Genomic DNA, 14612 nt, shown 5'->3' with positions numbered 1-14612 from the left:
AAAAAAAAAAGAAGTTGACCAAAAGTAAAAACGAGGAACATTATCTTAAAATTAGTTTGGAAATCAGGAGCAAGTTCAACATACTCAGGATATTTTATCCATACCAGGCTTCAGTTATTCTAACATCAACAATTAGGCTGAGGGGTCACACACTTGAAAAAATTAGTGACGCATAGTTCAAAAAGTGCAAGTAGACTATGATATACCTCAAATATGCAGTCAACAGGAAACAAAAGGAATGGTGACGACGTTTTCATTGGTTATTAAATCTAAATAAACCCATCACCCAGTAATTCACAACTTAGTTTTGAGAGTTTTGTTCAGGAACCATTTCAATGTTCCCCAAAAAAAAAAAAAAAAAAAAAAGTGGGAATGTTTTTTCAAAATAAAAGTCCTCAGCTTCTTTCATGTTTGTATCAGATAAAGGATGTAAAATGTATATATGTAGCTCTTTTTATGATATAAAACGATCATTATTCTATGACAGCATATCAGTAAATCCTGTTTAATGTGAATCACATGGCGATCAAGTGCCTGCTTACCATCTTCATCATTGGTGATGGTTACAGTGACAATATCATTGGCTCCCACCATGGCGCCGCTCCAGTGGTCACTGAGCGGTGTACCGAGATGCACCTGAAACTCCTCCTCAGGCTCGAACACTGAGTCGTCAATGATGTGAACTGTGCAGTTTTTCACCTGGAAAATGCACAATCGAAGCACCCTGATGAGCAGAGTCTGAGAACAAGGACACAAACATCAGGTCACATTTTGACTCAACATTTTACCTTCTCTCCTTTGAGGAAAGTGATGCGCGACTCATCTGCATTCCTTCTCTCCTCAAAGTCGTCCATCACCATGGCGGACATGGTCCGGGTGAAACAGCGCACCGATGACTTGAAGGAGAGGTCGCCGGTCCGGATGATGGGGATGTGGAGAAGGTTATCCTTCTCCTTCGCGGTGTAGGAGCTCTTCTCAAACTGCATGTTAGGAACTGAGAGAGAGCGAGCAACATCTGGTCAATGAAGGGTGTTTGACATGACACACGTGTATTAAAGCCTGCGATTGTTCTATGAGGACGTACTGTCCTGGAACGTGTCCGCGATGATGACGTTGGCTTCATAGGGCTCTTGGAGGACAGCACCCTGAGGAGAACTGAGGAACACCACGAAGGACTCAGACCCCTCGATGGACGGGTTCTGGATGTCATCCATGATGGTTAAACTGCACGTCTGTTTAAAAAAGGGAGGTCAGATCAAATGATTTGCAAGGGTTATACGGGTGAATCTGTTATTTATCGAGGAATAAAAACACCTTCCTGGTAGCTGCAGTAGAAACTTGGTGAGCTCGGCTGATGACGTTATAAAAAATGTTCATCTACTGTATGTAAAGATGTCAGTGTTGAAGAATTAATTCAGATCCAGCTATGTGCAAGTGCTGACACCGTTCTACGCATCCCAGAGGCAAAACTTCATACAGCGTATCCAGTTCAAGCTGCTTTATCTGCTCACAGTCTACAAGCTGCTTTTTTAACCCAGCATTCCCGACTGTCCTCCATCCTGTTTATCAATTATATGATAGCCCATTGCACAGCTGGCTCAAGTGTTTTTGTTTGGGACGATAACATAACTGTGACATCTGTGCTGGGTTCTCTGTCCTTACCTCGTCAGTTTTTCCAGGTTTGAATTCCACTTTCTTGGAGCTGGGAATGTAGTCGACCCCGGGGCTGGCTGATGGAGGGTCTGAAGGTCGGGTGGCGCACCACACAGAGGTCAGCGAGGACAGGTCGCTGCCATGACGCAGCACTGGTATTTCAATTGTGCCTGAGAGAGGGAAAAGTGAAATGCAAGGTAAAAAAATGTGAAATGTGGGAAGTTGCTGTGTGTTTGAGGGGTTATAAGATATTAATAACTCTAATTTACAAAGTTGTTTTGATCTTTACATAGAAAGTAATCTTTCTATCTGATCTAAGAACAAAGTGACACAGAAACTGAATCTCGCAGCTTCTTTTAGCTGCAACTAATGATACTGTCTGTTCAACACTGTGGGGAAGATACCTTTATATCAAAGATCAAAGCTACGCCAGCGAGAAGAAGGAGAAAAAGAAAGAAGTGGAAGAAGTTCAGCAGAAAGATGAGGCGCAGTGTAGCTGTCAGTGATGCTAATTATAAGAGAGGAAACAATCTATTCTGTGTCATGCTCCAAAACACGTCCAATGTTCCTAAATAAATGAAACAAGTAAAATATCACAGAGTGCAGTGATCTAACTGACGATGAGAAATGTTTCCACAAAACATGATGCACGTAAACTGGTTACACTAATATCATTAAATGTATCCATTATGAAACCTCCCATACAAAGACTACTTTCTAACAACTATTGGAAATGCCCTAAATTCCTGATGGAGAGCTATAAGAATAGGCATCACTTCAAACAACTCATATAAAAAGTAATAAAGAAAATATAACCATTACTTATAAATTATGTAATTTTTTAAAATATTAAATCATTGTAAATACTGTCATGTGTACAAACACCTAATATTATAATGTATGGTAATAAATGTGTATCAAATAATTATTTTATAAATTATTCATGACGTACTGATGATAAAAATTATGTTCTGATGACATTGCATATAACATTTTTACATTATGTATTTCTTAACGATGACCTTAGACGTTATTGTTGTTTGATTAAGGTTTCAAAGGCTTCATTTAAAGCTGCTGCCAGGATATGCAGATGGATTACCAGTGAAACCAGTGACACCAGTCTTCCACTAACTCCTAACATGATCCTAAAGTGGTCTTCTCTCTTCTATTTTATATCTGCTTGTGTTTCGTAGCCTGTTTAGGCCCTGTCCAGGACTGGAGCTTCTACTTCCGCTTTCTGCCATCTCCTCCAGCTCCCAGCTCCCAGACTGTCGCTGTGCTTGATTGTTCTGGTACACCAATCCCTGCTTCAATCAAGCCGCACCATCAATCACACCACCAGCTTAAAATGAGCAGCAAAGCAGAGCTTATTATTCAGAGCTGCTTTGAGCTGCCATGCCACTCTGTCAGTCTGTATTATTTAGACTGTACCTTGACTGTGTTGTTTTAAATGTACTTTGGCTTTGTGCTGTTTTTAGTTACACCTGTACTTTATATTTATTTGCTTAATTTTCAACTCGGGCAATAGCATCTATTTTGGCTGCATAACCTCTCAGTGTTTCTGGAGAGTGGAGCAGTGATCATCTCCAACATTCACACGTGATAAAAGTTTGTCTGTGAAGGTTCTCAGTCATCCAGGTCATCGTAGTCTAAGGGGCTTGGAAAGAAAAGCGTCTGGACTTCTTTAAGTTTCCTTGAAGCCTAGTTGGGTTTTTTATTTGTTATTATTTGTGATGAAATTAAAACTACGCAGTGAGTGGGTTCACAGGTTTTATGCCACCTCAAGTGCCAACTCTTACACTCTTAAAATATCTATCATACTAACATTAATGTTTGTTTATAGATCATTTATAGAGTCAAAAAATGATTACTACTAGTTAGAATGCTAATAATAAATATGTGTAACTAAAGTTTAATTAACTACTAATCTATCATTCATTGCTAATGATTATTGTGAAGTGCTAGCTACCAGTGCACTAGTTTTTTATAGGAAGCTATTAGCCGTTTGAAACATTTAATTTTTTTTAACGTAAATTTAATTTAATTACGCAATAAGAAATATGAATTCATAAAGACATTACGCTGGTGGATGCACGAAAAAGGCTCATACCAGCATCTTCGCTGAAAGTAAACGTGGCGTTTCCAAGAGAAACAGTCGATGCATCGTTGGGTCCATCAATAATGACCTTGGCCACCGACACGTCGCCCATGCGTGCGTTATCGGAGGCGTCTGAAAGCACCAGCTCGAACTCCTCGGACAGTTCGTACTCGCTGTCATCGATGAGCTTAACATCACAGGTGGACATGCTGACTCCAGGACCGAAGATCACTCGGTTGTCGGTGGTCATGCCGCGGCTCTTGTAGTCAGAGCCGGACTCCAGAGCGTGGAGGCTGCTGCCCTGTGCTGACTTGGCTACGGTGTAGCAGAGAGCAGAGACTGTGCTGGAGGTATCACCTGAGCAGAAATGAAGAGAGACAACAAGGTCACACAGTGTGTGCAGGAACTAAAGTGAAAATGAAAAGAAAGAAATTATGAGAAAATTCGTGGAACATGAAATGTTAGAAACTCCTCTGCAGTGTGTACCTTTCCTTTCAATGGGAGCATGGATTAAGCCTGAGCTTTCATTGACGTGGTAAATCTTCTTGTCAAACTGCAAAGTGGGTTCGTCTTCTGTGTCGTTGATGTTGACGACAGCGCGCGTGTTTCCACCCAGCAGCGCGTACACGGGCATGCTGAGCTCCACATGGAAGCTCTCGATCCCCTCAAACACCTTGTCGTCGTTAATGACTATAGTGCACACCTTTGTGTCCTCACGCTCATCAAACTGCACCTGGAAAACAACGAGAAGGAGGCATTAAAGAAGTGATTACAAAACCTTAACTTAACATAGGCTAGTTATAGATGATACACGTCACTGAATGTCAAGTAAAGCAAAAGTGTGCCCACTTTACTGAATCTTTTTCCTCCTCAAACCTCCATGTACACAAAGGAGTACCTCAGGGTTCCATATTAGGACCACTGATTTTCTTCCTCTGAAATAGGATGTTTGTAGTACAAACATTACGTTCCTGTTGTACTCCACTTAAAACTGATGAAAATGCAAAAAGATTCCAGGTTCACGTTACTCCCAAGATGTTAAGGTCAAAACTTATTTTGTTGTTACAAAGATAAATAAGATTTTAGCAGCATTTACTGGTTTCCAGACTAAATGAAGAACACAAACTCACAGGAGAGAAATAAAATCAATTAAAAGAGAAATGTTCATTTTTTAAACGTGGAATATCGAGTTTCTACCTGCCCAGCATATTCCACGTAGTCCTGCTGTCCAGGTCTGGATCCGACGCTGCTCGTGGAGGTGGCGCTGCCCTGTTCAGTGCGGCAGAGCACGATGGCGTACTGGTTGAGATTACCGGTTCGCTTCACGGTCACCGCCACTGTGCCGGCCTTCTCACTCACATTGTAGCTGTGGTGCCATTAGAAGAAGTAGGAAGTTAAAAGGGTGGGTGTCCAACGGGTAATCTTTATAAAATATGTATATTTCTTTGAAATGGTGCAGACCTTTTGTGCTCAAAGCTGATGAGGGACCACTGGATGTGGAAGACGTTGTCACTGACCACATTTGGTTTGCTGTCTTTGACCAGGAACTTGAAGTTGTCCATGGTTTCCTGGACGTTCTCTTGATGAAGCACGTACCGGATCAGACCCAGATTGATATCGGCTACAAAGAAAAAAAGCCACATTAGTCTAAATTTATTTCTCTGTTTGGGGTTTTTAGTATTAGTGCTTCTATTAATGCTTCTTCATCAGTTCATTCATGTCTCCCACTTGTTTTTTATGTTTCAATCACTTCTTGTTTCAGTAGCTGTTTGGCTCGATTTATTACTGTGTTAGCGCCATGTTTTCTTCCACCCAGCAATGCTTTTCTGATCCTCCAGAGGATCCCAAGGAGATCTCAGGCATGATGAGACATAAAGTATAAGCTCTCTGGTTTCTGGGTCTTGCTTATAATTTCCTTTCAGTTAGGTGTGCACTGATAATCTCTAAAGGAAAGATACCCAGGCGAGATCCCGCTGAATGTCTTAGAGCCTCACCCTAAAGTTGAGCTCAACGCTGCCTCAGAAGGAGATGAACATAATTATTTTAGCCATTCAGACTCAATTTTAATACAATGCCAGTACTAAGAAGTGAACTGACTCAGATCAGGTCTGATGGGAGTCAGTCAAAAACGAACACACGGGTTCAAAATGTGCTGAAAATAAGGTTTTAAATATGCCAGAAATGTCACAAAGCACTGCAGCAGGTTTTTAAATCAGCAGGAGAGCCAAATTCACACGATGGTCTTTAAAGACAATTAGTGCTGATTTTTATGCTTGCACACAAATTTACTGTGAGGAGGGGGACACCCAAAAAAGACTGATTGAATCTTAATAGTGAAAATCTTTTGCAAAGAAGGCATTTCTTGGAAAATATCACTTCTATAGTTTGCAGCCTTGGGCCAATTCACAGTACTTGGAGAAATAAAATAGCCTGGAAATGAATGTGAAAGTTATTATTGGCTCTGGGTTTCTGCTCATTTACACGTTCCACAGAAGGTTGTAGAAAAGGAAAAACTTAGATGTGAGCCCAGCTGCTTCAAAATTGGCCAAATGACCTTCAGGAAGCTCAGCATAAACACCACAGAGATGAAGACAGTACTAAATTATGCATTAATATCCAGAATAGTAATATCTCAAACATAATTTTTAGATTGCGTACAAGCATTTGGCAGAATATGGGAGCAAATGCTCACAGTCGGGATGATGTTGATTACTAGAAATCTCATCTGTTTTATTTATTCATATTGCCTCCATCTCTCGCGCTCAGGCTAAGGGTTATTTCACTTATTGGAAATTTATTATCATTAAGAAAATGATGTTTACAAGCTTCAAATCGAGCATGCGACACATCAAAGTGGCTGTTTATACTTGCTCTCTGCAGCCTGGAGGATCAACATTTTACAACAGCAGGCTGACACTGATCCTCGTCTGCAGCCTTGAGGTGAACATAAGCAGGCTCATAATGAGAGCACTGCTGATTTAAACTGCAAATTAGCTGAGTAAACGTGTGCAACGGGAAATACAGCAGATAGGTGGTGTCGTTCAGCGGAGAAATGATCAGAGCGAAGAATGTGGGGTCAAGCTTTTGTCCCTCCTTCTCACTGTGAAGGCAAAATGTGACGGAGTCTTTTGTTTTCCCCTCCTCTACCTTCCAACAGGCACCGAGTTTTCTCTGCAGCGGCACGAAGGATGCGGGATGAACAGAAGAGGGCACCGATGCAACACTGAACTGGTGCAGTGAAGGAAACAGGTGGCTCTCTATACACTGATAGAGAAGTCTTTGTGGTTTATGTCATCCGCTGAGGGAGTTTAGAAGGAAAGCCCAGGAGCAGCGGGTTTCCAATATGTGAGTCCCAACTGCTCTGAGGCATAGCTAATCCTCAGGCATTAAAAAGTCCTTCAAATGAAACTATCTCAGAAGAGAAAAAAGATTGAACTTGAAGGGAGTCAGAAAGCCATGGCTTCATTTTAAAGAGTCATAAGGGTTTGATTTGGAAACATAAACTGGCACTAACTGCAGCTTTACACAGTATATCCCAACTATGACTGCGGTGATCCCACACTAACCTGATAAGATAACCATCCTGCATATCAAAAAGTAGCCTTCATTTCCTTTTAATATCGTACACCATCAGCCCATTGATGTGAGTTTTTAAAACGCACATGTAGTACATGGTTTATTAGTATTCAGTATGACACAAAAAAGGAAAATTATCCTAATTTTTTATGAATATTTAAAGCAGGAAAAGCAAAAAAAAACATCAAAGCTCACAGGAGGAGGGGAAAAGCAAAACTGCACCCACTCTTTTGCTCAACCTGTGTTGAGCTGATGGAAATTTTCTTTGATATAAAATTCAGTTAAATTAAAATTATTGGTAGATCAGCAATCAGATCACTGCTTCCAAGGTAAACTGTGCTCATGGTCAAACAAACGTCTTTATTCAAAGGAAAACAGTAACAAAATCTGACACCAGGGGGCGAATGTGGACACAGTTCACTTTTCTGTTAGTTTGTTTTTGTCCACTGTCCCACTCTTGAGTGTGGTGGGGAATGTTGAGAATCCCATAAATAATTTATATTGATATTTCTGGGAGTAAAAAAAAAAGATTTACTGTTAAAAGAAAATTCTTCTGCTTCTTGCAAATTTTTTAATTCTGTACCTATGCTGATAAAAATGCAGTTTCATGCAGTCAAAGCCAAAAGTTTCAGCTATGACTCAAAAAAAATTTTAATTTGCTGATCTCTGACGGACTTAGCTATCACATTTGCCTTGAATTGGTGCTCCACAATGCTCAAAATGCTCAAAATGAGATGACCTTTGAGAACACTTTAGTGAATAAGCAGAATCGTGTGGATATCAGCTTCTGGACCAATCAGGATTTGGCCCTGATTGGTTCCAACATGCCACAGAGAGTTGCAAAAGTGTCACCACTATAAATACAGACTCTCGGGATAAATTTGATGAACTGAGTCTTTTTTTGGACAAGGATTGAAGCTGTCTGAGGAGGAGAAGTTAAGAGGGATGGGTTGTCTAATAAGTTAAACTGTTACTGCTGTAAATATAAAGGCAACAGAGAGAGCTTCGGTACCTTGTGTGAATGTGGTAATGGGGTTCCCAGGTTTCAGCTTGCTCTCCAGGAAGCCGTGCTTTGGCTCTGTGGTGATCTCATAAACCAGCTGTCCATCATCTGTGTCCGGGTCCATGGTCAGCAGCTCCCTCTTGGTGATCAGATTGGTGGCCTGACAGACATCAGACAGGATTGACTCAAATTTCCTGTTTTTCAGTTTTCACCGCACAGAAATGATCTCACAGTGCAAGAATTCATTACTGGGGATTTCATTCACAATGTCACACTGTGATTCAGCTGAGCAGGAAGCTTTTCTTTTCAATTTCAGCTTCCCTGATGTAGCTATCATAGCAAAAATACAGCTGTTAAGAAGCGTCGCTTCACTACTGGCTCAAAAAACAGAAATCAGCATATCCAACATCACAACACCAACTAAAAAACGTGTTTGCTTCTGTATCTGATCTCGACATTGACATTCAGCCAACAAAATGTTGAAGAGCCCCTCCTCTGAAGGGCAAAGTAGTTAAACTTTTCTATTCTGTTAATGGACAGCATCTGGTTTATGTGGGTTATAAACTCGCTAATTGTTCCAGTGAGTTTGGATAAATTATTGGGAAATGCTATTGTACACACTGATCTCCCCACTTAAGTACAGATTAGCATCCAAACTGTTGTTATTTGACTCTTAGTTGGATGAAGGACTTTAGACTGATCTCTACGTTGTCTTTACAAGTTTTCCAAAGTTTAAAACCACCAGCATGCACATCTGGAACATCACCACAGAAGGTGATGTGATGGCTTAAAAAGTTTTTTGGTGTGTCTCGTATATTTTAAAGATGTTTCATTTATGATTATTACAAATACGTTTCAATGTATCCAACAAACAAAGTTCAGCTGTGTTTTTTTTAATCCGTTTCTTCTGCAAACTACTTTGCAACCAACCTTCTTTTTAGATTTGCCAGTAACTTCTACGTGGACGCTGGGTTGGGAACTACAGTTCTGGAAATCCTTGGTTTGAACATTTTCAGGTTCAGGTTATTTTATTTTTAACCGTAGGTAGATTTGTTCTCTTGAATTGAAGAAACAACAGAAAACAAAAAAGCAGAGCAAAAATACTGACAACAAAAATTTAAAATACTAATTTGGCCATCATGTAATCCACAAAAGTGACTTTTTAAACCTTGTCGTTTTACAGTTTGGGACCAGAAGCCTTTGTCTGGGAGGAAGAATAACGAATCTCACTGTGTAAAGAAAAATGAAACCAGCCGACCGCTGCAACTGTCTGGTGGACAGGGAACTTCAGCTGTGGTTCATCAGTCAACCTGTTAGACCACTTAACAATATGACAGAGTTTCTGCTCTTTTCAGATAACTATCCAAACCACAACAACTAAAAGGACAAAACAGATTCAATAAAAGCACGAAGAAATAAAACCCTCATGGTTTTATCAATGTGGAAACGAGAAAGCCTTCTTAAACACGAGAGCTGCTGGTGCTCCTTCCTGCACACAGCTTCACAGTTTGCTTTGAAAATCAGCTTTGAATCAAAAGTGAGATATTTATAACTCTGAACACTTTCCACATTTTGATTGCACGCTCCTAAGTTAGAGGCAGGGCAACGATGCTGTAATGCATGCCCCGCTTCACCTAAATGACATCGTGTTGTATTAAATGAAACTCAGTAAGAAATTGTTTTGAAATTGCCTCCCCCTGCAGGCCATAACAAAGACTGCACTATCATGGGACCACCTTCTTGCTCCTTTCTCAACCTCAGGCGATCCATGTTTGCACATGGAAGTGTAGGATATCCCAGAACACAGCTGCACCTCCAAATATTAATGAGTTCAGATGGAATAATTTTCTTTGACCAAAGGTCTCCTGCCTATATGATCAATTGGTAATGGTCAGGTTTTGCTTTCCCCTCCAGCACTCAGGAGAAGATACTGGAGTGTAACAGTATGATAATTTGGCTCAGTGATAAAACACCCAGGACTTAATTACCTGCAGCGCAAACACAGCACAGGCTGAGAATAAATGAACGATGTGACATATTTACAGTGCCTACCAAACAAACCTGTGCGCTGCATTGCGATGAGGTGTGCAAGCCAGCAGGTGGAGGTGGAGGGGCTAATTTCAGAACAAACAGTGATGGAGCTTCTCCTTCGCACTTCACACAGACACATTTACTCTGCTGGAGAATATTCAGGCAGAGCAGGGTGTGCTGGCACTTTTTAAAACATAATTTGCTCAGAGAGAGTTCTGCTGAGCAAACACGCAGCTCATTTAAACACGTCTGAATTATCCTGATGTTTCCGTCCTCTGCTGGTGTCCAATTAAAGGTAATAAATTAGAAAAAGTTCTCATCAGTGTCCGCTGTTCTCACTTTACGGCTATTAAACATCACAAATAGTTTAATTAGATTTGTTTCCTAAATGCCTACTAACTTGGATTTCTGCAGAATTTATTATCACCACTGTGGGACCTGGATTTAATAAATATGGGAAGGACACCAGGTTTTATGCATGTAGTGTGTACAATAGCAAATGCCCACTACCTGAAATCTAAATCTTTGGCTATTTCTGTCCATCTCCTCACTTCAGTCAGAAGCTACAGCACACATCAGCGGCTTCTGCTGTTCAAATTTGTTTTGGTGTGTGCCAGTTTTTTACAGAGGGGTCAGTGTCCCCTCAATCAGTGCACCGCTACATGCTGCATTTCGGTTTGCTGGTTAGTAGCAGCAGCAGCAGCCACGCTCAGATAGTCAAGCTAAATTTCTGACAGAGTGTTATTCCACACCACACACTGTGATGCAGTCTCGAGTCACAAGACTCGGCGTCAGACCTTGACCTTGAGATCAAGGTCACTGATTTTTGCGTGTATAGTACTAGAGGTATCTATGGTATCAATTTGAAAACCCAAAATTGGTTCATCTTCAAGTTATCGTATTCACAAATCTGGGCATCCATGCCAACTGCCTGCGTGCCGTATCGGCTTTTTACAGCTGGGGGGGTAAAAAGTTTAATGAATTAAAGACCTTTTGTTCTTGCACACCTCGGGGCTGCGGTTTCTCCCACATTACTCCCTGGAATCGATGACTTCCTCTACTCTCACCTCTGACACGTGCACTGGATCTCTTCAGTGTGTCAAAACATTACATTACATCTTTAACATCCTTAAACTTAATTTTTGAAACTTTATGGATCATATGAACATGTAGTCTCAAGCCTTGTTTTTGCCCATCATGCATATGGTTGTCTCTCCTCTGGTGTGCATATGTAATAGAATGCAAGTGAAACTGCGTGTGCTTATTGTCTGAGGGAGGTCATTTACTTCATCATCTCCAGCCACAAAGCAGACCAGTCTGCCACTGATGCTGAGGATGTAAACATCAGTCTTACTGGTAACGTAATAGCAGGTTTGTGGCATTTTTGTTCAATCATTTCTTCTCTCTAAGAGATTACATTAGACAGTTGAACGTGCCCGAGAAGATGAGCTTGACCTTGACATTCGACATTTTTATGGATCTGTTCTCTTTTAATCAAACCCCACATTCATTTTACTCATGATCAGATGGAAAAATAAAAATGTGTCCCTGCATCGTTATCGTACCTTGTTATCCATGTACTCCAGCCACTGCAGTCCCAGGTTGGTGAAAATTAACGGCGTTCCATCATCAACTGGCAGGATATCTATCTTGAACTTCTGGGGAGCGGCTGTCACTATCTGGAAAACCCAAAAATGAAAGAAATTAAAAACTATTTTTAAAGACGTGTTAAAAGTACAGCGTGTCTAACTTTGTGTTTTCCTGCTGGCGACTGATCCAGTGAAACTTCTGAGCTCCTCCTTGTTCAGGATTTCTACTCAACTAAAACAAAATCCCCTGCATGTATCGCTCATCCCAGCTGATCCAAAGTAAAACTTAATTAATGATAATGCTCGTGTCTGGCAATACAACAGACATGACCAATACAAACTGAACTATAGCAAACCTCAAATGTACTTTGATTAATTACCATAATACCCTCATAATCTGGAATTAGAGCGCTTACAGTAATTCTTCACACAACTCGACATGAAGCAGAGTTTATTACAGCAGTGTGATGTTCAGAGTTCAGCTGTGAGTTTAACAGCCTGAAAATTCTAAATATATCAACAGATTATGGAAACGGAAAAACACACATAATTAACATAATTATATGATCAGCGCTTTTTGTCAGTTTTGTGTATTGATTGCTTTAAATGATGGTCGAATGGTGCATCACTGTCGATTATGGGATCTTCTCCTGCCAAAGGAGATAATGAAGGTGAGTTGAATCATCTTTTCTCAGTATTTAGACAATTCGACCAGCTCTTATTATGGCTGCCACGCGCTTACTTCGCTTCACTCAGTTAAAAACCTTTCTAAGAAAAAGTGACTACTCAAAGGCATCCTTGACCTTTAAAATGAAGCAGGAAACAAACAGAAGATAATTGACTCTGGAGACGAGCTCGAGCATGATCGCAGACAGTGAAGCACAGGAGACAGAAGCACATGAACGAGACGGAGCACAGACAGGGAGACGCTGGAGCTCAGGAACACAAACTTAAACATATTAAATAAGTGTTTAAAGCTCAAAGAAAGCACAAAAACACTAAACTTAGACACCCAGCTATTAAAATACGCCTTCAGACTTTGGAGTAAATTGTTCTTCTTTATATCAGGTTGCAAAAAGCTGTGCTAGAGACATGCACAGACTTCACTGTAGGTTCCACTTGAAGTCATTCTCATTGAACAAAGTTTTGAAAGCTCAAAATGTTGTTAGGAACCATTTAAAGGTTCTGCTGGGTTTTACTTTATTGATTCAGCCGCTTCCAACAGCGATGGCAGGCTGAATCAGATAAGTTACTCTAGTATGCACAGTTACCGCCTGCTGTCTGAGGTGCATGAGGGAGCAACTAATCACCACAAGAGAGGCTAATAAGGCCAACTTTGACACGTGCCATTTGAAGGCTGAGCTTGTCCACACAGTTTATAGCAACTCATACATTATTTAATAACACAGCAGCTCCAGTGGGAATGAAACCGAAACGACAGCAGAGATAATGCCACGAAGCATCTACTGAGCTGCAGAGCACGCGTGGCTGTCGAGCCAAATGTCCCCAGGTGATGGAAAGATAATAAACCCAAGGCTGGGAAGTGTGTGTTTGCGATCGGGGATGTCAATACCTACACGCTGTCATTCAGTTTAATCATATGGGCTATTAGTAATGACAGGTGGTGGAGCTGAGGGGGGGAAACTGACAAGCAGAGGAGTCGATTCACCCTGAGGCTTGCTCATAACCATAAAGCTGACATTACCACTGCACACACATTCGTCCTTCTGTAGTTGTAGGAACCTTTGTGTGATGGTTTCTGGTCTAGCTGTGAAAACAAAACACTCGCAAGGATGTCAAAGTGCATCCAAGGCAAACGTGTGGAATAAGCCCCTCCTCATGGACCATCTTACAATCCTTGATAGTGGCGACGGGTTAATACATTTCTAGAGACAACATAGTGTGCTGCACTTTTGTTTGCCCAAGTGGCAACTCCTCAGCTAAAGAATAGAGAAGCGCTAAAATGTAGTTCCTCTGATGTCCACTAGAGGCTGGCTCCGAATTTGAGGTTTTACTTCAGAATTGTTACTGTTTCCATTTAGGAAACATAAACCACTGTTTATCTATTTCACCTGCTTCAGTGCAAATGACAGTAACAGGATTTTAGATCTGCTTTTTGCCAGTGTCACTGCTGGTAGCATTACGCTGTACCTGCAATCCATTCGGGTGGCACAGGTAGTGACAGATTGTGACACATCCATACGGACCAAAGATTTCCTGTGTGTTGCAGCACAGCACTTTTTCATGTTTTGGGTAAACTGTCCATTGTGTGGCCCTTCACTGGATCTATGTGAGTTTTCAGGGCAGCAGATAATTAAATACGCACATTTACTAACACAAAACTTTGTGTGTCTCCGCTCTGTAGGACTCTAAATATTATTCAGATGAAATGAGCTGCAAACATAAAGCTGCTCCTTCCATGCTACAGAAATAGCCTGTCCTTCCAAACATGTCCTTTGCAAAAATATTTTCACTGTGTTTCCGGAGGTGTCCGCTCTTTGCAAAAGCCCCCAGCTTCTGTCCTCACAAAGACAGAAGCACATGAATACACCCACAAATTCACAAAAGGTCAGAGCAGGCACACTCTCGCAGACATGCCCTCACTCTGCCATTTCAATCATCCCACTGTAATAAAACTCCAGAAGGTGCCTTTTATACACAC

At 41.0% G+C, this 14612-nt stretch overlaps 1 protein-coding gene across 1 annotated transcript in view; it reads right to left on the bottom strand.

The window, feature by feature from the left end:
• fras1 (Fraser extracellular matrix complex subunit 1) overlaps positions 1 to 14612 on the bottom strand; it is a 164668-nt gene that overhangs the window by 12396 nt on the left and 137660 nt on the right. Inside the window, exons 37-46 of the mRNA XM_013910201.1 lie at positions 11927 to 12040; positions 8340 to 8490; positions 5213 to 5372; positions 4949 to 5117; positions 4238 to 4484; positions 3764 to 4108; positions 1663 to 1823; positions 1085 to 1232; positions 789 to 994; positions 543 to 699 (exon numbers count right to left, since the gene is read on the bottom strand). Of these exons, the coding sequence (XP_013765655.1) occupies positions 543 to 699; positions 789 to 994; positions 1085 to 1232; positions 1663 to 1823; positions 3764 to 4108; positions 4238 to 4484; positions 4949 to 5117; positions 5213 to 5372; positions 8340 to 8490; positions 11927 to 12040 (1858 nt within the window). The remainder of the gene's footprint in view (positions 1 to 542; positions 700 to 788; positions 995 to 1084; positions 1233 to 1662; positions 1824 to 3763; positions 4109 to 4237; positions 4485 to 4948; positions 5118 to 5212; positions 5373 to 8339; positions 8491 to 11926; positions 12041 to 14612) is intronic.

Source organism: Pundamilia nyererei, unplaced genomic scaffold (genome assembly GCF_000239375.1).
Source record: "Pundamilia nyererei isolate P.nyererei 1_Seehausen unplaced genomic scaffold, PunNye1.0 scaffold00038, whole genome shotgun sequence".
Lineage (NCBI taxonomy): Eukaryota > Metazoa > Chordata > Actinopteri > Cichliformes > Cichlidae > Pundamilia > Pundamilia nyererei.
The sequence above is the reverse complement of the archived record's forward strand: the minus strand, read 5'-3'. Positions and strand labels throughout refer to the sequence as shown.